The sequence below is a fragment of the Protopterus annectens genome, chromosome 2.part0 (genome assembly GCF_019279795.1).
Source record: "Protopterus annectens isolate FY-2018-M chromosome 2.part0, PAN1.0, whole genome shotgun sequence".
NCBI classification, from domain to species: Eukaryota; Metazoa; Chordata; order Ceratodontiformes; family Protopteridae; genus Protopterus; species Protopterus annectens.
Genome location: NC_056728.1, coordinates 856,238,019 through 856,264,597, shown reverse-complemented (window position 1 = coordinate 856,264,597; position 26,579 = coordinate 856,238,019). Strand labels below are relative to the sequence as shown.

Genomic DNA, 26,579 nt, shown 5'->3' with positions numbered 1-26,579 from the left:
GCTTGATAGAGGTCACTTTTCAGTCATTGCTTTTTGCAATATATATGTGTATGTATGGTTCTACCATTATTTTTTGACAACTGTACAGAGTAATCACTTTGTACTCTTAATGTATGTAGTCAGTTGTATATGCTCCACTTGAAGTCTGGGTTGTGGCTGGTTACCTGGTTAACAAATAATTAAATAAATAAATCCATGTGGACTAGGGAAGAAATTGTAGTATATTTGCCATTTGCGCAGCTTTTTTTCCATCTCTTTCAACTTTCTGGATTAAAAGCCCACATCTGTGCTTGTTTCCCACCTTTCTTGTAACTAGTCTAGTCCAGATACAGATTTGCTGTATCCAGGACTGTTTGTAAGCTTCTGAGCAGTGCCAAAGTCTGCTCTTCAATTTTTTTCCCTTAGATCTGCTAGTTCTCTCCTTTCCTGCACTTTTACTAGCTTATTAGTCTAGCACTTTACCAGACTTCTTCTAGCAATTATTGTAGTACACAAAGTGCTACCAGGACTAAACGTTCTACAAGGAACTAATGGTACTGATGAAACTGAGGCACACTGATGTCCCACTCACTAGGTTGAATAAGGAGAAAGTAACAGTCAGCTGACTGTCAGGTGCCAGGATCATCCACATAATGCACGCACTCAGGTCCCTCAACAACAGGTACAAATATGACTGTGTCATTGTACATGTGGGTGTGAATGACCTGAGATGTACCTACCTGGACTACATGAAAAGAGACATGGAGGAGCTCTTGCATTCTGTAGCCCAGGTGGGTATGACCCTAGCCCTGAGCAGCATCCTACCATCACCCAGAATGATACCACAGTACAGGCAGAAAATGATTGATTTCAACAATTGGCTAAGTTTCTCGTGTCATTCTAAGGGGATTCAGTATCTTCCTGGGATGACATGATTGACAGACTCGATGCTTTGTCAGAGATGGCCTGCATCTGTCACCTCTGGGCTTCCGGGTACTGCCTAAGGCTGTTGCCACCCCTGTAGTGCCTTATTTAGGTGGTGTCTCAAAGATCAAATTACCACCGTAACAGCTACAAACAAATGCAGTCCGAGGGTCATGCTGCTCAACACTAGAAGTCTAAATCTCAAAATGCACTCACTCAAAGCACGCCTCAAAATGAGGAACATTGACATTTGTACTGTAACAGAGACCTGGTTTAAAGCAGCAGAAAGCACCCTGCACTACCAGGTTATAACTCCTTCCATACCTTTTGACCCCAGAACTTGGACCAAAGCTTCAAATGCGGTGGTGTTTCCATATTCATAAAGGATGCGCACACTTCCAAACTGGTAGCCCAACATAATGTATCAGAGATACTACAGGTGCAGCTAATGTTGGGTAAGACAGCGATTTAGGTTGTAGCCTGCTATAGGTCCCCAACCATGTCCCAAGACTCACACTCCACATTCCTAAGCACCCTGGAGAATATTAGGGGTCCAACCTAACACTCTCATACTGGGCGACTTCAACTACCCCTCCATTAACTGGGAAAACTACTCCTGTACCAATACACTTGTCCAACGTTTCCTGGAATTCATCAATTCCAATGCCCTGGACCAGCTCGTTCTTACTGCCACTAGAGGTAGCAACATCCTTGACCTGGTCATTACTAATATGGGCGACAATTGCTCTACACCAGTAGTCAACTCCTCTCTGGTTAGATCCAACCACAAACTAATCACCTTGGAAATACACATCCCTCCCACCCCCTCTGCAAATGTAACTGTGAAGATAGATGATGGCTGCCAGCTTAGCCAGATAGAATTTTGTAGATAATTCTGTCATTTGTAAATATTAATGTAAGCCACATGCTTGTTCTCTTTGCTAAATGTTGAACTTCAAAAATATAGCCACATTGCACTCTGCTGGAGGAAAGCTGATAAGTCAATCATGGTATAATTCTTTGATCTAAAATCCGGAGCCGAGATGTCTGGATGAAGGAATTCTAGCTGTTGTTTTGAGACCAGAGTTAATTTCTAGAATTTGAATGTATAATGTCTTTTATTGCTCTGGCTTCCTGACCAGCTGCAAGATCAAAAGGGCTATTAACCTCTGAGTTTCTTTTAGCCTGGAAAAACCAGAAAATTGTTAAGAATGATGTAATGTGAAGCAGCACTGTGTTATCAATTTAAAGAGAGAGAATCAGAGGGTATTTTAGCATTTGTCTTGAGAACATTCAACTCACCAGCACTCTGCCTGCGTTCTATATGTAATTTTATCTTAGAACTGTGTTTTCTCTAAGATATAGCTAGGAACTAGGAAGATTAGATTTTTTTCTGTATTGATGTCAGAACTTTTCTACTGTATTATTTTAAGTATTTCTCTGTGATCTCTGAACTCTTGACTAGCACTGTGTAGTAAGGAGTATTGTCTTGTGTTTTTATTATTTATTATTTAATATTTTTAAACCTTTCAACTGTGGCTGTTTTGTGTAGAGATAATTTAAGCTTTAGAGTACCTTGCATATATATAGTGATACTGGCTAAGCCACTCGAATAAGCCTTGACTGGTCAGTTGCACTTACCATTTGGATAATAATATTGCACAGTATAATTGGACACCCTTTCATAAGGGCCTTTTAGTAGCTGATAAATATTAGTGGGTGGTGGCAAGTGGTACTACTATGAAGTCTGGGTAAAAGGGGCACAGCTGGAGAACCTGTGCCAGCCTTCCCCAGGAGTGTCTGTGCGGTTGTATATAACTCTTATCTCAAAGTGTATGTGTTAGCTACTTGGGCAGGGACACAAAGCACTGGTTGGACAGAAAGTGTGCTGGAGGTTTTTAGCTTGCCTACTAGGCTGAGATCTGGACCCTATAACTGTGCCAGTGGGGAGTCTTATTGGGGACCTGGAGAGAAAGGGAGAAACCAGCCCCAGACTGACTGTGATCTCTGTGTGCTCTTAAGGGAAATTGTACTTTACTGTATGTGTATTTATTATCCTTTCCCTATATAGACACCCCTCACTGGTGTTAGTGGTGAAGATTGAGGCTCCTTGTTTGCTGGGCCAGTGCATGGGCATCACAGTAATCACCATGAAAAACTTCTCTAGAGCTAACTTTGGGTTCCTAAAAACAGAGGTGGCTAACTTCACAGCCCCCATGCAAATGGAGAATAGTTGCATGACCACAGAATCATACACCAATGCACTGTACTAACACTTACAGAAATGCATGGATCTCGCCATACCCAATTAAACCAAGATGCTCACCTCCAAAAAAGGAAGCCAATCTGGTGGTCCCCTGCCATAAACAAACTCTACAACAGAAGGAGGAAACGGATGCAGAATAAGGTGAAGTCCCAATACTGGAAAAACTCCCTTATCAGCCTCAACAAAAAGTTGAGATCCCTCATTAAATCCTCTAAAGCTAGCTATGAAAACAGGATTGTAGCAGATAGTAAAGACAGCCACAAGGCCTTCTATAGTTATGTAAAGAATCTCCACGGCAATATACAGATTTGCTCTGCACTACTGCACAATGGTTCCTCATATACCGAGCCAACAGATGTTGCCAATATACTGGCCGACAGATTCAGTGCCAACTTTACCCCTCCCCCTGGAAGGACCAATCACAATACCAGTAGATTACCAGGCACCCAGTATTACTGCTGCACAGGTTAAACAGCACTGCCCAAGGCCAAGAATACAGCTTCTATGGGACTTGACAATATCCCTGGCTGTGTTCTACATGAACTACAGAGTAAACTGGCACCTCACCTGTGTGCCCTGTTCAACCACAACCTCACCTCAGGCTTTGTCCCTACTGAATGGCGCACTTCTACTGTCATCCCTCTCCGCGATTACAGACTCTGGGAACTATCGCCCCATTAGTCTGACAAGTCTGATATGCAAAGTTATGGAATGCATCATCATGGACCTAATATACAAGGATATAAGGAATCTCCAAACTCTGGATCCCACACAGTTTGGTTTTGTGACGGGTAGATCATGCCTGCTCAACCTGGTCAACTTCTTTGAGTCAGTCACCAGAGCTGTGGATGAAGGCAAGGTGGTTCATACAGCTTATCTTGATCTGGCCAAGGCCTTTGATACCATTCCCCACTCAGGAATCATAGAAAAACTCACTAAGCTAGGCATCAACCCATATATCAGTAGGTAGGTTACAAACTGGCTCACAGATAGAACCCACAGTGTGAAAGTAGCTGACTCCAAGTCAGACTGTTGACCAGTCATGAGTGGAGTTCCACATGGTTCGATCCTGGGTCCTCTCCTGTTTGGTATCTACTTCTCTGAAGTCCAGGCCAACACGAAGGGACTCTGGCTGACAAAGTTTGCAGATAATTGCAAGTTGGGAGCTATTATTAACTCAATTGATGTTGACATTATACAGAAAGGCCTCACTGAAACCAATGACTGGTGTCCGAACTATGGCCTTAAGCTCAATGCCAAAAAATGTATCGTCATCCCCTTTGGGAAAAACCCGGTTCCCATGAATTACCACATCGATGGTAGTCCACTGAACACAGAGGGCATTATAAGAAATCTGGGAACACAGGTTGACAGCAACATCACTTTTGACCACCACATTGCCACTGTGGTCAGAAAGTCCTTCTATGTGGCACATCTCATTACTAAGGGTTTTGCATCCAGGAAGAAAGAGGTCATTGTCTCCCTCTACTCTTCCCTCATTAGGCCAATCATCAAGTACAATGCCCCATTTGGCATGTACCTCACTAGACAACTGCAACAACTGCAGAGGCCGCAAAAGTACCTCACAAAGAGGATCCTAGGCCTTAAACACTTGTCCTGTATGGACAGACTGAAAAAACTCCAACTATTCTCTGTCTCATATCATCTACTTAGAGGAAATCTCTGCTTGACTTACAAAGCCATGTCTGATCCAGCTCTGTTAGAAATGCTACATCTAAAGAAATCCCAATCCCTCTGGACCACACGCTCTAGAAACGTCTACCTCATTACCACAATCAACAGAACATGCTGGAGGGACAGTTTCATAACCGAGAGACTGCCCATGCTATGGAATAGACTTTCCATACATGTCAAACAGAGCACCTCATTGGCCGTCTTCAAAAGAAGTCTTGATGAGTGGATGGGAAATAGAAAATTCACCCCGGGGATCACCCCAGTGGCTCTACTCGACAGAGGCACTGGGAAGTAAGGTCGGGTGGTACGATGCCAGGGTAATCCTGTGGGCTAGGCTTGAAAAGGTTCTAAGGCCATTAGCCTAGTACTCACCTATGAACTTATGAATGAATGAATAAATAAATAATAGATGTGAAAGTCTTTAATAAATAAAATAAATCAGTTACAAAAGCTGAGACTTGTGGAAATTAAACAAGCTTGTAGAAATACAAATTATCTGTAGACAGTAAGGTTAATAACTAACAGAGAAAGAAAGGGAAGATGCAGGCCTTTTTCAGAAAAGAATATGCAGTTTTTAAAAAATGCAAAGTTTGGTTCTGAGAGGTGTTTTACATTGTGAAGCGTGACAGTTCCTGGGTACTGTAGTTGCAGTACTGAAGTTTTTTGAACATTTTATTCTGTAGCTAGTACCATGGTGTAAATGGATAAAGCCCTGACTATGGTCCAGGTGATCAGGATTTGATTAGCAGCTCAGGCATCTGAGGAAAAAAATGGGTATGGGCCTTGATGTGCCTTGGTTTAATCTGTGTTGCAGACTGAGGATGTGTGTGTGTGTTGGGGGGGGGGGGGTTGAAGAGATTGTCCTGAAGGGAAATAGGCAGGGAACATTGTCTCAAATATGCCAGCATGGCCCATTACATTTCTGCCCCATGGACATGAACAGTCATGTGTAGAGAAAGGGAAGGAAAGCTGGGGCCTAAAGCAAAACCACTCCTTGGCAGCAGTGTGATGCTGCACCAGGTGTGACACTCATGCCCTGGCCCAGCAATCAAGGAGCCTCAGTCCTCACCACCAACACCAGAGAGGGTGTCTCATATATAAGGAAAGGATAAGAAATACACACAGTAAAGTGCAATTTCCCTTAAGATCACACAGAGATCACAGTCAGTCCCCAATAAGACTCCCCCCTGGCACAGCTGTAGGGTCCAGATCTCAGCCTAGCTGGGCAAGCTAAAATCTCCAGCACCCTTTCTGTCCAACCAGTGCTTTGTGTCCCTGCCCAAGTAGCCACACACACACACACACACACACACACACACACACACACACACACACACACACACACACACACACACACATACACACACACACACACTCACACACTTTGATATAAGAGGTTATACAACCACACAGACACTTCTGGGGAAGGCTGGCACAGGTTCTCCAGCTGTGCCCCTTTTACCCAGACTATACGGTAGTACCAGCTGCCACCACCCACCTAATATTATCAGCTACTGAAAGGCCCTTAAAAGGGTGTCCAATTATTACTGTGCAATATTATTATCCAATTTGTAAGTGTGACTAATCAGTCAAGGCTTATTAGAGGGGCTTTGTACAGTAATCACTATAAATATGCAATGTACTCTAGAGCTTAAATTATCTCAGCACAAACCAACCACCGTTAAAAGGTTTTAAAATATTTAATAATAAATAATTAAAACCACAAGACAATACTTTCTACTACACAATGCTAGTCAAAAGAGTTCAGAGATCACACAGAAATACTTAAAATAAATCAGTAGTACAGTTCTGACATCACAGAAAACCACTTAGTCTAAACTTTATAATTCCTAGCTATTGCTACAAGAAAAAGCACTTCTAAAATAACTTACTTATAGAGCAAGGCAGAGTGCTGTGAGTTGGATAGTCAAGGCAAAATGCTTAATAATCTCTGGCTCTCACTATTTAAATTGAAACTACAGTTCTGATAAAACATTACATCATCTTTTACACTTTCCTGATGTTCCCAGGCTGACAGAAACTGCATTTACATTCTTTTACACTTAGAGCAATAAAGGACATTCCATATGTAAATTCTGGTCATTAACTTTAGCCTTAAAACAATAGGCCGGATGCTTACTCCAGAGTCATTATTTTCAAATTCTAACTTCAAAGGAACAGACATAAAGTAATTTTAATTTCAAAGGGCCAACAAGAAATGCTTGACTTAGCTTTCTTTATAGCAGAGGGCAATGTTGCCACATTGTTTTAAGTTCAGCATTTCACAGTATTTACAAATGACAGAATTATGTACCAAATCTATTGACTAGGCTGGCAGCCTTCACCCATCTCTACCAGTCTTCACACCAGGGCCCATAATCTCCTCACTGCTCCCAAACATAGGCTGATGTAAATCCAGCAGATGAAAAGGATTGCCCGGTAGATCTTATAGATTTGGAGGGGGTTTAGTGGCAGCTGATAGTCACATGTGAGGTGGAAAAATGTGTTAATACTGAATACAGTAACAGTATTAGGTTGGAGATTAGTTTCACCAGGTGGTTACGATGACATCAGATCAAGCAGAGGAGTTGCTGTGAATGCTTAACGTTAATAAGACCTGTGGACCTGCCTGTATTGCACACGGTACTTCCATTTAGCAATGTTTTTGTACAAATAGCTATTCAGTAAGACAACTCAGGATATTAGTGTGTGTGGAAAAGGCACTGGTAGTACCATTAAATGAAGGGAAACAATATTTACACATCTTGCTGGCCATTTCGTTTAAATGCGTAGTACTTCTGTGAAGAGATGGTTCATGTTAAGATTTTCTGGACTGGTGGAACTGGGATTTAATGACACTTGTCATTTTGGCCCCTGTTAAGGGCTTATCTACTAGAATAAACCAGTGACATTTATGGTGGATTGTGCATAAACCCACAGATACTAAAATGCTAATGGATGCAATATTTATAAATCCAAGTGAAACATTTGACTAAAGATTTTATATGAATTTATTAGACTAGGTTAGGATGTGCAACTGCTTGTCTGGATTAAGAATTATTTTAAGTAAGTGAAATGGCAAATTAAGGAAGACTTCAGGCTGGGTGATAATCTGATGTTTGTCATTTCCATCATGGTTTAACTTCAGTCTGACTTCCTTCTAACTTGTATTTGGGAAATATGAAACAGCCATCAGAAATGCTGTTGTATCAATGTGCAGACAGATTGAAGTTATGTAAAATTTTAAGTGGAGAGACTGAGCTACACAGAGGGAGGATGTTGGACTATACAGGTGAATGATCAGTCAATAATAATATGAAATTTAATGTAAGTCGATCTGCCTCTATGCTGGAACCTACAAAGTTATGTTTTTATATCCTAAATGGTGTTGGTTTCTTGAAAATTGTTAATTTTATGGTGTAGTAATTGAGTGTTAGAAGACCCAGTGGCATAATGGTTAAGCTCTCAGACACAAGATCCAGGGTCTGATCCTGACCGATGGATCAAATGGCAAAGAAGAAGGTACCTGAGAAACCCCACCAGCGTTTTAGGAAGTAGCTCAGCAGATGACATAAAGCTGTATAAGTTTACAAGGCAACAAGAGAATGATAATGGTCATCAGACTTGATTCATAAAGGATGCCAACAACCATATGCTTTTGAATGTCTAGGACATAAAGATGTCAGATGGAAGGAATACGTCAAGAAGCGTTTGAATAAAGATGTTTCCACAAAAGATGTACTGCCCCATGCATAGCCTATGATGAAAGAGGAAGGAGAACCTAGCCTAGAAAAAGTGCAAAGTACATAAAAGGAAATAAAACCAGGGAAAAAGAAAGGCTCTGTTGAAGTCATGGCAGGTGTTATTGAGACATTGGGTGTGTAGGGGAGAAGTGGCTCCTGAGGGTACTCATCTCAGTATGGAGAGAGGGGCACATCCCAGAAGACTGGATAATAAGCATTCTTGTGTTGATGTACAAAAACAAAGGGGATATTCACAACTGTAGGCAAAACAAATATATTAAATTCCTGTAACGCTTCATGAAGTGTTGGTGAGGATGACTGATAAATGAAAGAGCAGAGTAGTAGAAAGTAAGATGGAAGATGAGCAGTTCAGAAAATAGAAAAAATATGGAAAAACAAAACAAAACAAACAAAAAAACAAAAAAAAAGGCAAATGAAAAAGGCCACTCCAACAGTTTCCAGTTCAGTAGAAAGAAGTTTAATGAAGTTAGTGCTTTCATACAGGTCAGTGCCTGTACTTCTTCAGACAAAGAAACATCATTAAAACAATCACTTAAATACCTTCCCTCTCCAAGCAAACCACACCTACCAAAATTCACTTGAGTAATTAAAATTAATAATTAAAAGTTAAAGATACATTAACACACAAAATAATCCATTGGAAGCAATCAGTTAAAAACTCAATGAAGAAAATGGTAGAAGTAAAAAGCAGTCCTGTAACACACCTAGGACATAAATATATGTTTCAAAAATTTGAAGATAAAAATGAAATGATACAAATAGAATATATATGTGTATATATATATATATATATATATATATATATATATATATATATATATGTATGTGTGTGTGTGTGTGTGTGTGTGTATATATATATATATATATATATATATATATATATATATATATATATATATATATTAGGGTTGCCACCTTTTCAAATGCCCAAAGTGGGACACTTTTGGTACAAATGTTAGATTTTGCAGGGTGAAACATGCCCACGGCCAGTACCAAGGACAAAATTTCACTTTTTTGCCTAAATAAAAGCTTATTCTTGTAGCATTTTAGTTGCCTATTTTGTTTCTTATACAGAATAACTGTTTTATGCAACTATTACATAAAATATAGGAAATAATTTTGTCCTAAAATCTCAGGACATTTGCCATTTTATCATTTTTTTTGCAGGACACAACTGCCCAAAGAGGGACTGTCCCTCGCAAAGTGGAACAGGTGGTAACCCTAATATATATATGTATGTATGTATTTATAAAATATGTATCAACTCATATGAGCAACAAATGCATATAATGTTAGATAATTTCATATTAATGAATGCATAAAAGCATGTGTATACAAAAGTAATTCTCAAAGAGCCTGCAATAATAAATATATATATATATGTATAAAAAAAAAAATATATATATATATATATATATATATATATATATATATATATAAACAGTATGTAATATATATAAAGGAAGCAGAGAATGACAAGAATTCGTAAAATTCCTTATCTAATTAAACTCCTTAGTTTCAAGATGACTGAACACACATCATTTATGCCTGGATGCCTAAAAGCATCACACCATTAAATGATGTCTCTTTGTCTGAAGAAGTACAGGCACTGACCTGTACGAAAGTGCTAACCTCATTAAACTTCTTTCTACTGAATTGGAACCTGTTAGAGTGGCCTTTGTCATGAGCAGTTTAGAGTCAGATCAAGATGCAGCACTACAGACTTGATGTTTGTTGTGAGAAGGTAGTGGAGAAGAAACTGGAGATAAGGAAAAAGTTCAAATGGCCGTTCCTAGACTTGGAGGAAGCATATGACAGGGTCCCAGGACTGCTGATTTGAGCAGTCTTGCAGTGGGTCAAAATCCCAGAAATATAGGGAGCAAAGCTATGTATAAGGAAACAACAGTGTTCGATCTCACAGAGGGACTCACAGTGGCAGTGTGTTTGCATCTGGGTTTAGCTCTGTCCGCAATGCTGTTGTTACTTGAGATGGTCTCCATTAGCAAATGGGTTAGAAGGAACCAATAAACAAAAGTATTGTATGGAGACAATGTGGCAATACAAGCAAACACTGAACAGGACTTTATCAAAGGATAGGGGAATGGAATGCAAAACTGAAGGCACGTGAGATGAAACTGAATGCAGACAAGGCAGTGGCTATGACAGCAAATGGTGGAAATCAGAAGAAAAATGAAACAGAAGGGAAAAACACTGGATCAGGTTAATAACTTCAAGCATCTGGGAGGTATAAGAAAAAGAAGTCTGTGTTTAGGCATCGAAGGACATTTGCATCAAATGGCTACACATTGAACTCTGTCCATCGAGCATTCATTTCAAGCAATGGGAAAGTAACTATTTGGCCAACAGTTCCCCGTCTGCCCTTTTCCCCACTGTAGTGTGGTCTCAGAGTTGGTATATATATATATATATATATATATATATATATATATATACTTGGGGGATGAGGACGAAGCCCCTAAACCTGGGTAGTAGGTGTTGGCCAATTAATTACTTTCCCTATCAAAAAAAAATAAAACTTTGCTGAGTGAATGTTCCATGGATAGGGTTCGATGTTTAGCCGATCGATGCAAATGTCATTCAATGGTTAAACATAGACCCAAGGAAAGACAAGGCTGAATGCAGAGGTCAAAGGTAGAATTAGAGATGTTGTATTCAACCAGCACAGTGTCAGAGGTAGTTTATGACAGAAGGTTGCCAAAAAAGCTGACGAGTAGATGTAGAAAACAGTGGTGCGACCACTGTTGCTCTATAGTACAGACACCTAGCCTGTGAAGGCACAGCAGCTGAAGTAGCTGGAGGTAATAGTGACAAAGTGCTCGAGATAGGCAGCAGGATACACACAGTCATATAGAACGCAACATGAGAGCATCACAGGGGAAGCTAACATAGTCCCAGTTGCAGAGAAGATCAAGGACAGCAAATTGTAGTGGTACAATCACATGTGTGGGAAAGCAGAAGACAATTTGGTAAAGAAGATCTGGGAGAAAAAGTAAGAAGGCAAGAGGAGACATTCATCTAAGGGATGGATGGATTGTATGAGAGACCTGTGAAACTCAGCCATGACTGTTGTTGAGGATAGGAGAGTGGTATTGAGAAGGTGTCAACAGTTGAAGCAACACCCTTACCCCATGTAGAAATGGGGAAAAGGGAGTTTTAGGATGAGAAACTGAATGCCAGTCATAAATTCCTTATGTGTCGGTCAGATATGCTCTTTTCTTTTATTCTGACGTAGTTTTACTACACATAGGTTCATATTCTGACCCATAGTCATTTTTTTTTTTGGGGGGGGGGGCAACCCAGCAGTTTACTTCTCTGCTACTGTGTTCTCCATAGTCACATACATAGGTTGTAGTCACAGAATACAAAATGCAGTGCAGTTCCTGAAAGTGACTGTCACAATGCGTGTTATTTAGTGGCTAATAAGTGGCATTTGTATTGCTTTTAATATTGTAATAATCACTCTGATGTTTCTGTCAAAATTCTTGCTCCAGATGTACTTCTGTTCTTTTGAAAGGGCAGTCCACGTTCCTCTTAAAATGTGCAGATAGGTGTGGGATGCATGATCTTGTGATATATACATGTTTGATGTACAGGTAGGAGGTATCAGGCTATTGTGACTGTCTTCAAGATTATTTAGATATACAGAACTTTGGCAAGTAGTCTAAATGGATGAGACTTTGTGTGTGTGTGTGTGTGTGTGTGTGTGTGTGTGTGTGTGTGTGTGTGTGTGTGTGTGTGTGTGTATGTGTGTGTGCGTGTGTGTGTGTGTGTGTGTGTGTGTGTGTGTGTGTGTGTGTGTGCGCATGCGTGCGTGTGTGTGTGTGTGTATTATATATACCACATAGAATACATACATACATATATACCTCCCCCTTAGTGCATACTAACTGACACTTTAGCTTCTCGTACTGTTACTATTATTTACAGTAGTAGTGGACAGCAGATGATGGTGAGTATATAGTTACAAATTAATAACATTTCCTCAGATTTTGGTAGCTTATGTTTTAACACTGTACCTCTCCATAACTACAATGATAGTCTGGTGGTGGGGAGTCTGTTTTCGTGAAAGACAAGCTGCACTCCATCTGAGAAAAACATAAACTAGACAGTAGAGATGATGTGTATTACTCTTGGCACTGGTCAGTCATTCTTTGATATTGTCAGATTCTGTAGGATCCCAGGATTAACTAGCAATGAGCTGTAAAATTATTATTAAATTATTAGTGAGTACATTTACTTGAAGACTGGCCCCTATACTACTAATGGTCAGAGACAGCTCCTCAATGCTTTATCCCATGCACGAGTCCCTTCAAATTATCTATGTTATGATCCTAGTTATTTTCATTAGGGGTAATATATAATCATTAACCATGGGATGGGTAAGACCAATCTATAGCCAAATGAGATTATTTTGAGCACAAAAAACTAAACTGGCTAGGCTTAAAATGGTGTGCAAGGGCACCTATCTTAGCATTTACCTATGAAGCTATGACTGTGAACATTTTGTAAGTGATCTGAGGGAATGGCGCAGGGATGGGGTTGCTGTCTTAACTGGCGATCTATACTCCATGGGGTTTGTTGGGAACATATTTGATCTGATGTTGTCTCTTTCATTCTTCCTCATGAATAGGTTATGAATCCATCCTCTGATCTGATTCAGACACATTTCTTTAGACTAGGATCCGAGTATTGTGCTTCTTCCACTACTCACAATGCACCACACTCTAACCAATCTCCTCAGATCTCATTTGCTGCCAGTGGTATCACACGTGGTCACCTGAGTCTCGAGCATTTAGGGTATCCTTTTATCAGATAAGTGCACTTTTTTCCGTACTCCTTGTTGTAAATTCCTCCACTATCCTTTGATAGAGTACGTGTGGTCTACTCTTTCACCTTCCCTTATATAAAGTTTTTCCCATGCTCTGGTTAACCATTTTCTTCCTTTAGGCTTCCCTTCTTTTATCGCCTTTACTTAAAAAAATCTCTCCTATTAGTGTTTTATTACCTGTCAGCTCTTCTCTTTGTCTTTTTCTTGGGTATGGTTGACTAATCCTCTGGATTTAAATGGTGCTCAGAATGCAGACATAAGTTTCTGCATTCTGATCCACACTCTTTATGTGTTTACTGCTTGGGTGCAGGGCATCTGCGGTCGGCTTACTCTATTTGTAAAAGTTTTTATCCTAGAGATATAGCTGACTGCAGAAACAAGTTGATTTTGAATGGCCTTTTGACTGCTTCCTCTCCAGGGGTGCTAACCCCCTCTAAAACTCATGCAGGAGCCTCTGACTCCAAGAAGCACCCTGACAAGTCTTCGAGGGCATCTTCGGAGCTGCCTGCTAAAGTTGGGAGGCTCTCAGATGTGACTTCTTTGGATCATAGGCCTACTTAAGCTCTGACGGCTCCAAATCTCTCTTCGGATCCATCTGGATCCATGGTGATCTCCATTTTACCTGATACTGCCGCCCCCTCCTCCTTGGATCCTAAGGCTTCGGATCCTACAGCAAGGGCCCCTATTCTGGTGCTGGGGTTCAAGTCAGCTCCACTTCCTGGTGTACAGCAGACTCCCTCCAGGCACTCCAGACCCCTGTCCGTGGCTTCCTCTATGTCTTCTAGGAGTTTTTCTTAAGCTGACATGGACAGGATGATCAGGAAGATCCTCAAGACTCAGATCCAGCTGGGGGTCTTCTCAGCTCCACCCCCTATGGGTTCTGCAAGTCTCTCCATTCAAGTCCAGTCTCCTTCTCCGATCCATCCTTTGGCTTCGTAGTCACAGGTTCATGGCCATTCAAGGGATCCGGGGTCGAGTGTATGGAGCCTTCCTTCCTCCACTCCGACTGTTGTCTTGACATTCTTGGTTCCATTGTCATCTGATCGTAGCAAGTCTCAGATCCGAGAGGTCCCCATCAGATCCTGGGGGGGATCGGCTCTGTCTCTTCCTTTTGGTGCTTTGGTGCTGGACACTTTGGGTCTGATTCTCCCAGGGCTCAGGGATTCCATCTCTCTCTCTTCTTCTGTAGCCTCGGCTCTGGTGGAGTTGGGGAGGGATTCTCCGGGTCCTTCAATGTTCCAAGTGGTAGAAAGGGCCTTCTCTACCCACAGAGATCTGTTCCCTCTGAACAATGATCCATCACGCCAACTTCCCTTGGATCAGAGACTTGAGCTTGCCGTTCCTGTTCTGAGTCAGCCCGTGCAGACTGGTCTCCAAACACTACCCCCAGAGGGAGCCCCATCCTCTTCCAAGACCTCCCCTGAGCACCCCACAGAAGAGATTCCTCATAAGAGGATGTGCAAAAGGAGGCACATTGACTCCCCCTTAGAGTCAATCACTGAGGACAAGGACTTTGATGAAGGGGAGAGATCCCCCAGATCCCCACTAGAGGACATCTCCTTTGAAGATATTTTAGAGATTCTGTGGCAGAGAGGTGGTTGGTCAACCCAAACCTTCCTCCTCTGAGGAGTCTGTATTTTTGGAGGCCTTCAGGATGGGCCCATCTACATCCTGGGTAATCCCCCAGTGGATGAGTTAGTGGATTTGATGTCCAGCTGGGCCTGGAAGGAGCCGGACTTGGTCAAACCTATCCCCAAGTGCCTCGACAAATTTCCGTCCCCCCCAAAGACGGACTTTATTGGAGTAAAGGTATTCCAGTGGATGCCATGGTTGAGGCAGCTGTCACCAAAAAGGAGCTAGCAGAGCTGCACTGTCCGTCTGCCGTACAGGCAGTCCAGCGCATTGGACAGGTTTGGGAAGAACGTTTTCACCTTGGCCACCTTCTCTTTGAGGGCATTGAACTACCTGGCACACTTTACCTGCTTACAGAGAGACCTGGTGAAGGAGTTTTCGGACTTTCTGGCAGAGACCATGTTGCCAGAGCACTTCAAGAAAGTCTCCCCCTGATTGGCTACTCTTTCATCCTTGTCCAGTTCATCAATGAGGCTAATTTCTCATTCCATGGAAACAACCTCTCGGGCAGCCACTTCAGGCATTGCTATTCGCAGACATGCCTGGATGAGGCTTTGTGATTTTGAAGTCCCTTTTAAGGTATCCTGTGTTAATGCCCCCTTCAATGGATCCTCACTCTTCAGTCCATCAGTCAAAGAAACCCTAACCCACAGCGAACAAGAGGGGAAGACCTTGTCTACCATCGGGATCAGGTTCTCCACTCCAAAATGCAGCTTTTCTAGAAATCAGCACAATGGAAGGAAAACCTGGTTCTGTAAATCCCTGAGGTCTTCCCAAGATCAACATGGGGATTCTTCTTCCAGGGGCAGAGGAGGAAGTTTCAGTGGGAGATGCCACTCCAGAGGTAGAGGGGATCTGCAGAATCAGGCTTCAGGGAACCCTTCTCTGCTAGGCCCTATCAGCACTCCTGAAGTGCTGCCCGACTGCTCATCTCTGGAGGCAGTCAGGGATTGTTTCTCTCTATGCCCTACCACCTGGACTGATATAACACAAAACAAGTGGGTGCTAGAGATTATATCCAGAGACTATACTATCCCTATTTAAAGTTCTCCTTTGGAGAGGTCAAAGAGGCCCACAAATGTCCACCCAGTCAGAGGGAGTTTGCAGTAGCAGAAATTCTAAGCCTACTTCCAAAAAGAGTCATCCAAGAGGTCCTGATCACGCAAAGAAGATTCGGAACTTACTATTGCTTCTTTTTAGTGTCAAAGAAAACTGGGGACCTTTGATCTGTACTGGATCTAAGCAAGCTAAACTTGCTCGTAAAGAAACCAAAGTTCCAAATGGTGATGATTCAGTCCATTCTTCCAGTGCTGCGGAAGGAGGCTTGGATGTGCTGTGTGGACTTAAAGGATGCATACTATCACATTGAAATGTACAGGTGCTCCAGCAGTCAGCTGGCTTCCAGCCAGGAGCCAGTCATTTTTAATTCAGGGCTTTGCCCTTTGGATTCATCACAGCCCCCAGGATGCTTACCAAATGCATGGCAGTAGCCACAGCTCACCTCAGACTGTAGGGTTTCCTGGTGTTCCCCTTACCTGGATTCTCCAAGCTCTAGGTTCTGTGGTGGGTGCCATAACACTAGTTCCTCTTGCAAGATATTTTATGCAAGTCCTTCAATGGACTCTGGCTGCTCAGTGGTCTATACTCTATCAGCCTGTGTCTGTTCCTATTAAGCTGACTCCTGTTTACAGACAGCATCTGCAATGGTGGCTTCTTTCAGATGACCTGACATTAGGCAGACCTTTCCTTCTTCCATCCCCTTCTGCCACGTTGTCTACGGATGCTTCTCAGTTGGGGTCGGGGACATTACTCCCATATAGACCAGTCTGCATATCAATGTTCTGGAGATGAGAGCTGTTCTTCTCACATCACAAGCCTTTCAGGATGTTCTCCCTCTAGCATCAATTGCAATCCATACAGACAACATGTCAGTCGTGTGGTACATCAACAAACAGGGAGGAACCCGCTGTTACCAATTGTGCAAAAAGGCCATGAGGGTTTGGGAATGAGCAATGTCTTTGGACTATTTTCTGCTTGCAACACATATACCACGGAAAGCCAGCATCCTGGCAGACAAGCTCAGCAGGTCCATTCTGACTCCTTATGAGTGGTACCTCAGTCAACCAGTAACAGACTTCATCTTCAGCCACTGGGGTCAATATTGCTGCAACCTATTTGCATCCCCTCAGAACAATAAATGCAGGAATTACTTCACTGTGATCCCCCTCTGGAGGAGTCCCTGAGGGATGCTCTAGTTCATGATTCCTCCCACCCTCCAGTCTTGTCTATGCATATCCCCCTCTGCCCTTGATCCCAAAGTTTCTCCTGAAAGCAAAGCATCTGAAGTCCTCGGTAATCCTCATTGCTCCCTTCTGGGCTCATCAGATTTGGTTCCCCTTCCTCTGGTCTCACCGGAAGTATCCATGGATTCTGGAACCAAAACAGGATTTCCTTTCTCACCCCATAGAGGTTTATCACCCCAGTCTGATGTCCCTCAAATTGACCGCTTGGTTTCTCCAATTCCAGTGATCATTTGAAGGTCCAGGCTTGCTTCTGCTGTCTGAGGCATTATTTTGGCCTCTCAAAAGCCAGCTACTAAGAAAGTTTATGGCAGCAAATGGAATAGGTTTGTGTTCCGGGCTTTCAAAGAAAACATTGATCCCTTTTTGGCATCTATTCCTGATGTTCTACATCTCCTTGCATATCTTTTCAAAGAAGGAGCTAGTTTCTCCATCATCAAACTCCAGTTAAAGGCTATCTCTAACTTTCATTCCGGCAACGTTCTCAACTGTCCTCCAGCTTCCAAACTATGCAGGGCCTTCTTGAAAGGACTTTCTCCTCAGGCTTCTGGTTAAGGACCCCTCCCCATCATGGGAATCTCACTGTGGTTTTGCAGACCTTAACACAAAAACCCTTTGAATCTGCAGGTGACTGGAATCTGAAGTTCCTTTCATGGAAAACAGTTCTTCTCATTGACATCACCTCACCTAAGAGAATACTGGAAGTTTAGGCCTTATCCTTTAAGCTGCCTTACATAATTTTCCACAAGGATAGAGTCTTCCTTTGTACAAACCCTTCTGTTATGCCTAAGGTAGCTACAGAGGCCAATCTTAACCACACTGTCCAACTACCAATCTTTTTCCCTAATTTCTCTAATGATAGAGAACAATTGTTGCATTCATTAGATGTTCACAGACAGTTATGTTTTTACTTGCACAGGACCAAGCCCTTTCAAAAGTCTGCTCAGTTGTTTGCTTCTCTGCTAGCCGTCTATGGCAGGCAGTTTCAAAGATTACTCTTGCCAGGTGGATTATGGTCTGTATCTTTTTCATTTATGACAAAAATGGATTGCAACTACCTCATCCTTCTAAGGCTTACTCCACCAGGTCCATGTCCTCCTCATCTGCCTTTTCTTTCAGTGCCTCATTAGATGATATCTGTGCTGCAGCCACTTTGTCTAAGGCTCACATGTTTGTATCACATTATAAGTTGGATCTTGTTTCCTGTAGCAGGGCTTCATTTGGTTCAGCTGTGCTCTGGCATATCCTTTCTTCAGACCACCCAGGAGTTGTATAGCTGGGGAACTCTACCCATTTGTGAGGAGGAATGAAAGAGTCAACATCAGATTTATTAGTTACATACTTATCATAACTTGGTATCTGTGTTGTCTTCCTTCATTCGTCCTCACATTCCCACCCAGCCATCCCCCTTCCTTGCAATCTAGAAGACCTGGAGAGAATTATTTTTTGAGAACTGTGGTTCCTGGATTTATTGAGCCTCTGGTTATGTAGACATATATATGTATGTATGTATGTATGCATATATGTGTATGTATACACACACGCACACACACACACACACACACACACACACACACACACACACACACACACACACACACACATACATATATAAAACGGTATATCTTGAAATTCCTTTCTTTCTGTTACTGTTTGTTATCTATGGGCAGCAAACTCGATCTGAGGAGGTTGGTTAGAGTGTGGGGCATTGTGGGTAGTGGGAGGAGCTCGAGACTCAGATCCTAGTCTGAAGAAATGTGAGCGAGTCTGATCCGAGGACAGATCTGTAACCCATTCATGAGGAGGAATGAAAGACAACACAGATATCAAGTTATGGTAAGTACATAACTAATAATTCTTCAAGCACCAAGGATAAAATTATTTTGGATGAAGCACTGAGCACTTGTTATAGGCAGATAATAGTAATCAGCCCCACCAGGCACAAAAACATACTATATATTGTTTGGGTTATGCAGAACCTGATGACTCAGAAGGCTGTAGTAATTTAGTAACTCAAGTTATACTTCTGTTAGTTTGGAAACACAGCTGAGTAATAATTGGAATGGTCTGGTGGCAAATCAATAGAGTTTGTACAAAGTTGACTATATAATAATCACTAATGAATTATAGAAATGGAAACAAGATTTGTACACAGAAAATGTATCTTTATCAAGGGATAAGTTCTGCTTAAACATGGAACAAATAATCTGCTTACTTTCTTACTGAAAACAAAAAGGTTTCCTTAAAAACCTTTAATCACAATTGATATAGTCAGAGCTATTAATGAAAAATAAACATTAATGGGTAAGTTTTAATAAAATTTCATCAATTAAAATAGTGAAAGGTACAAGAAAGAGAGACTTGAGTTTGGAACAGTAATACATTCAGCTAAGGCAAATATGAAATAGTTCATTTCACTGAAGATAGCAAGTCATTCTTTAAACATGTTATAATTCATATAAGTGTGATACAGAAAAAAAAAACTTCCATTAAAAGTTGGTAACACTCTTCTCTCTGACAAGAAAAATATTTTAAGTTATATTTTTTCCGTAGACCTATGTTTTTGGATGCTAGTACTTCTATGGAAACCAAGGCTTAATTATTTTATGTCCACTGATTTCTGAAGAAACAGCTATACCGACACTGAGTAAAAGAGGGCCTCACTTAGTGGCTGGGTTAGACAGGCTAAAGGGCTATTTTCTCAACAAACTTAAAAACACTATTCTGTTCTGTGTAACATATCTGTTTCAATAATTTTTAGATGCCTGTTTTGTCCCAGAGGCATGACTGAGAGGCAGGAGATGTTTTCATTCCCCAGGGCAACTGTGCAGGTACTGTGGACAGTTTTAGGCTTGTAAGCCATACATATAGTATAGGGGAGTAGTTTTAAATGACTTTATTAACTGAAATACCTTCAGATGTGTGTTTCAATCTTTATTTCATTTACCACGGATTTACATGTAGTCGATCTGAGGAGTTAACCTTCTGAGTTTTTAGAATATGTTTGAAACCGTAGATGAAAACTTAGCAGTGGATGTTTTCTGCTTGGGTCTTGCAAAAGCTTTTAATTCCATTTCATACTCTCCAGTGTTCAACATAAGGGAGATTTAAACGTTAACTCTTATGTATATAACTGGATTATGAATTGATTGGAGCCTATAGAGTGTAGATTTAGTGTACAAGATACATTTCCTAAAGCAGGATGGTGCAAAAGTATGTACGCCAAGGTTCTGGATTGGGCCCATTTTATGTTTAATATACTCACGTCAACTCTTCTACTCTCTAGGTGAGTCTGAATGAGTAAATATGTAGACGACTCTAAATTAGGGTTTATTTATTTTATCAGGTAAGTGGGCTGGTCCTAATACCATTTTCAGCCATGACCTAGGCCAATTAGGCAATACAGTGCAGTAAAATTGAATATAACAGAATACAACTGACTGGCATTTGTAATTTGAAATATACACGTATACAAGAATGAACATTATTTAAGTAAGCACAGCAATTTGATCTTTCTGGGAAACAAAATGTGCTCATGGAGTGGTAACAGATCATATTTGCAAGACCACAGTTGAACATGGTATAGTAACTTCTGATATTTACAGACTACAATATATCACAATCTGTATTTCTTGGGTCAAGAGCTATTCTCTTAACTTGCTGTATTTCTGCCTTACGTAAACCATTACAATAGTTTTAGCCTGTGGCACTTACCAAAATTACTTACATTGATTCAGATTTTTTGTTGCCTCTATTAATAGGATCATCTTGCTAAACAATGATGTAATAAATTCATGGCTGAGGTATTAAGTTTCTGAGACTGTTCTGAAGCACTGCAACATTGTTATGAATAAGGCTTGCGAGGACAGAATGAATGGTCTCATCTTTAGATGTCATGGGTAAGGGATGTACATTCAGTAACTGATTAATAGGCCAGTGAAATGACATAGATGTGGTGGTGAGCTAGCCTGCATCACAAAAACACTGGCATTTGTTGAGCTAGATTAGATATGATTTTAGTCTGTTTTAAAAGGTACTGTATGTTCTGTTAGCCTGTTGATGTAAGTAACTGGGTTACTTACATCAATAATAATTGAAGTAAGACAGTGATATAAATACCCAAAAGATCAGAAGTTATTACAAGATTATTTGGATGACCTATTTGGGTGGACATTATCAAGTAATATTAAATTTATTACCAAAAAATATTTGGCTATACGCTTTGGGCAGAATAATAATTGCTCACACACAATTAATATTGAGATTTTGCACTTGGTTGAAGTGACTTATTTTAGTGTCCTTGTTGACAGTTCAGGAATTTTTGAACCATATAATAATGGAGTAATAAGGGACTGTTTATCTGCTGTTGCGTAACATTTTTCATCTAATCTCATCCAGATGTGTGTGTGCACGATGCTGTATTTTTTTATATACTTGATTATACTGTGTTTAGGATACAGGTCGTCATTCTTTTTATGTGGTAAGAAGGAGATTAAGACATTTGAAAGGGTGGAGAAGAAAAAAGGTAGCTGGGAGCATATATGCTTCATTCATTAGATTGTAATGACTTGTCAGACTTTAAAAATTCCCTACAGAGTACTCTGTCAGGAATACTAGGTGAGCAAGTGAGTGTTAAGTAAAGCCATTATTTTTTAAGCTGGGCTACAGGATCTGAATTGCCTAGACACAGTAAGGCCTTGTTAAGTTTAATTATGGTGGCTGCTAAAAAAGCAATTACTAGAACACGGAAATCAAAATCTAAACCAACTATATTTGAAGTGGTGAAAGAAAGCGGGATCCTTAGAAAGGGAGTAGGAGTACAGTACTTAGCAAAATGGAAATTGTGGGAACAATACATGCAGAAAACTGTTTTGGAGCAGGAACGAGGTTTAACAGAAGGCAGGAACTGGACACTTTATTTAGTGTTGTTTTGATTATATAATATATAACAATATATGTGATGTGTAATATTTATAAATGTGAACTTGTTAATATGGTTTGATTACTTTTATGTAAGTGTCGGTTTGAATAAGTCACAAGTGATAATTCAGTAAAGGTGTTTGAAAAAAAGGAAGACATTTGAAAGGGTCCTGTTTTATTTTACTTACAAAGTAAGTGCCATGAGAACTGGTAGTTATACAAAAAGACTTGTTCAGCTAAACTTGTCTACTGTGAGGTATATACTAAGCTGAGGTAATATATTGTTGATGTACAAATGTATTAAAAAGGTGCAAGCTGGTACATTAGGTGCAATAATAAAAAATGTCTGATATAACTTAGGAAACATCAGTTTAACGATAGAAATTGATACTTTTAATAGAAACCTGAAAGACAGTTTATTTGGAATACAATGTGATATTTTATGGAATCAATTTGCTATTATCAGCAAAACAGACTACTAAATATAGGAAACTTTAAGCGTTCACTTGACTTGTGATCTGCATTAAGATTACATGACCCTGACTTCACATAGATGCAGACTTGATGATGATGCTTAAAAGATGTGAGGTTGCTAATACAACACATTTTAACAATAGCTTATACAATAGTAATGTTCTTGCAACTCAAACTTGGGAAATTCCACTTTGGGAACAATACTCTGAACTGGTTCTAAAGTTATCTTATAGACAAACATTTCACATGTACTTCAGTCAGATCTTTCTTGTGACAAGCGCACAAAATATTGGTACCTATAATAGATTAATATATGTAGTTTATAATAACACTCCAAAGTAATATTTAATAGAACACATAATGGGATAATCTAAATAGTGCTCAACATTGCTTTTCTGTACTTTAACAGGTATTAACATATGTTACACTTGTTTTACTATTTTAGGTGACACAAGTCCAACTGATGCATCTCACGAAAGGGCAAGTTGCAGTAATTTGGAGTGATGGCTGCGTGAATTCAAAGTTTGTATCTTACTGTTTCTCTATAGAACCACATGACATTTCTTTTTAATATTGATGTTGTAGGATCTTTAGTCATTTCCTTAATATTAGAAAACTTTACTCCTGATACTAAAAGCTGCAATGCATTACAGATAGGTTCTCATTTTCTGCCATGTTTCCATTCCGCATGCCCAGTGCACATGCTTTGGTATTATGAAACTGATATATTTTCTCTTCCTTTTCTGAATCCTGCACTTCTTTGCCTCCATAATCTCCACTCAGTGGATATTTTGTGACACCAGTTTCATTTTCTGAGCTACTTTACCACTTTTTCACAGAGTGACAGTAGTTTATAAGTAGTTTTTACACTAAATAAATAATAGCTGCATATAGCTTAACCTGTGATGTGAGAGTGTTCAATCTCGCCGTTTGTTCTTACACACGGGTTCGGAGCCGATCCTCGGCTCCGAGTCGGCCGCATAGCAAAGCTCTGCATCTTAGAGAAGCTCGAGACCAGGCTGTATCCCACAATCCTCCCTGCCATTACTCAGATCTAGTTTGCCGCTGCAACGGGTCACATCGTTCAGAGAGCTCGGACCAGAGAAAACTGTTATTAGACAGATAAGATAGTCTTTTTTGTCAAAAGTTCTTATACTTCTATAGTTCTATAGTTTTTGATAATTTATTTTCTGATATTATAGTGTGTGTGTGTGTGTGTGTATTGTAGTTAGTTTTTTTTTTTATAGGTTTCCCTTTTGGGGCCTACCCTTCTATATTGCTTTATTTTTTTCCCTTAATATTAGCTAGTGTTAAATTCTATCTTTTTTACAGTGAGTTTACTGTTATGTCTGAAAAAGCCAAGTCTGGTTTTAAAAGGTGTCAGTGTGGACAGAAAATGTCCATCACTGACAACCACACTTCCTGCGTCTACTGTCTTGGCCCTCTCCACTTGCAAGAGGATTGCTCTATTTGCCATTCCTTCAGTGGGAGGGTCATGACAGATAGACGCAAGAAACTTATAGACAGGGGACTTCTTAAGCCTGCTTTCCAGGAGGCCTTGGACAAGTCTGACCAGGCTTCTAAGTCCTCGAAGAGGTAGAAGATGTCGGAGCCCATGTCATTGGCTCCGTGTACATCTTCTAAAGTTCGTTCGCTGGTTCCACAGACTTCAGGGCCGAGCGTCGAACGTTTATCTCTCACTGAGCCCCAGGTCTTGCAACCGGTGTTCGAACTACCGCCACCTTCTATTCTTCGGTCGGTGCCATCTTCGGCCCCTTCGACCCGATCTTCCAGACCATTATCCGATACTGATGTGGATCGTGTCGTGCAGAAACTTATGGAGAACACGGCCCTTTCCAAATTGATTGCAGTTTCCTCCCAACTGGTGTCGAAACTAGAAGGCCTTCCCTTATCTCCAACAGATCCTCCTTCGAGACCCATCCAGTCTTCGGAGCCGGAAGAGGATGAGCCGATGATAGTGGAGCCCTCGGTGCCAAAACTGTCCATTGCACGATCGACACCATTTACCTCGACTCCATCGGAACCTATAGGTGAGTCGCGGAGTCAACGATCTCTCCTTGGTTCCGGGACCGAGAGTCGTACCGACCTTTCGGTGCCGACTCTCCCTCTCGGGGCCTCGGCGCACATTGGCTCAGCTCCGTCCTCGGGGTCGAGACCCATGGGCCCCGTGTCTCGGATTCTTCCATGTTTTTCGGAACCGGGGGAGTCCTCGACCCGAGGTTCAGGGGTTTTTGACCTCATGAGGAAGGTTTTGTCTACACAGACAACCACTTCATCGGACGCGTCTTCTCCCTCCCTTAAGGAGCTGCTCTCTGTTTCTGTTCCCACGACACATCCAAAGCGTGGAGCACCATTGTCTCAGCCATCCCCAGAGGATGCCCCCTGTTCCTCGGAGGCCTCACCGGAATCCCCCTCCGATGAGGTTCCGAGGAAAAGATTGTGCAAGAGGAGGCACTTAGATTCCCCACAGGAATCTCTAACTTCTGACACTGACTTGGATGAGTCAGAGGGGTTCCCAAAATCCCCCTCCGAGGATGTCTCATTTGCGGACATCTTGGAGATATTAAAACAGAGGGGTGATTGGCAGTCCCTAGCCCCCACTGAGGACGAGTCGGTGTTGCTGAAGGCATTTGGTGCTCAACCTTCTACCTACTGGGTTACTCCTCCCTTCGATGAGTTAATGGATTTGATTGCTCGAAGGGCATGGGGGACACCGGACACAGTGGAACCGGTCCCTCGAAAACCAAGCAAATTTATTACCGCTCCCCAGGACAAGACTTATCTCACCAAAGGAGTCCCGGTTGACGCTATGGTGGTGGCTGCAGCCACTAAAAAGGAGATGTCGGAGTCTTCCTCTTCTGTTCATCCTCCTAATAAGGATTCTAGGACTATGGACAGATACGGGAAGCGCGTTTTTAGTTCAGCGACTTTTTCCATGCAGTCGCTAAACTATTTGACACATTTTACACATCTACAGAGGGATCTCATCAAGGAGCTGGGAGATACCCTCCAGGGTAACACAGATGCTGCTGTTTCAGATAAGGTAACAGCACAGCTTAACACCCTTACCTCCGTAGTGAACTCGTCCATGAGGCTCATCTCGTATGCGGCTGAAGGGTCGAGTAGAGCCGCAGCTTCAGCGATTGCTCTACGAAGACAATCCTGGATGCGGCTGTGCTCATTTGCGGAAGCCTTCAAGTCTTCCTTCGCCAACGCCCCCTTTGATGGTGCCACTTTTTTTGGGCCCAAAGTGAAAGAGACATTAACTCGGTGTGAGCAGGAAGGAAAGACTCTGTCTGCTGTTGGAGTCCATTTTTCTGTTCCATCTAGACCGTACCCCAAAGGGCAACGAGGCGGAAAAATGTGGTTCCATAGAACTCAGGGATCTTTCCAGGCCACACAGAGTGAACCCCCCCCCCCCCAGAGGCAGAGGGGGGCAGACATGGAAGACGTCGCCCCGGCGGCAGAGGAGGTCCGCAGAACCAAGGCGACAGGTATCCTATCCCTGGTAAGCCTTTCCAGCACTCCTGAATGGGGGCCCGACTGTCCTGCTCTGGAGGCAGTCGGGGGTCGCTTGGCTTTATACCCACAGGCCTGGCTAACTCTCACCTCAGACTCCTGGGTAAAAAGCATTGTAACCAGAGGATACAAAATCCCCTTTATGTCAACTCCACCCCAACAAAGAAGGTCTCCAGATGTGCCACCCTGTCTGCGAGGCCCAGCAGCAATAGAAATTTCAAAGCTGCTCAAAAAAA

General features: G+C 41.6%; 1 protein-coding gene across 1 annotated transcript in view; it reads left to right on the top strand.

Moving 5' to 3' along the window:
- IDUA (alpha-L-iduronidase) overlaps positions 1–26,579 on the top strand; it is a 700,883-nt gene that overhangs the window by 476,321 nt on the left and 197,983 nt on the right. The window contains exon 12 of the mRNA XM_044061120.1: positions 23,249–23,325. Within this exon, the coding sequence (XP_043917055.1) occupies positions 23,249–23,325 (77 nt within the window). The remainder of the gene's footprint in view (positions 1–23,248; positions 23,326–26,579) is intronic.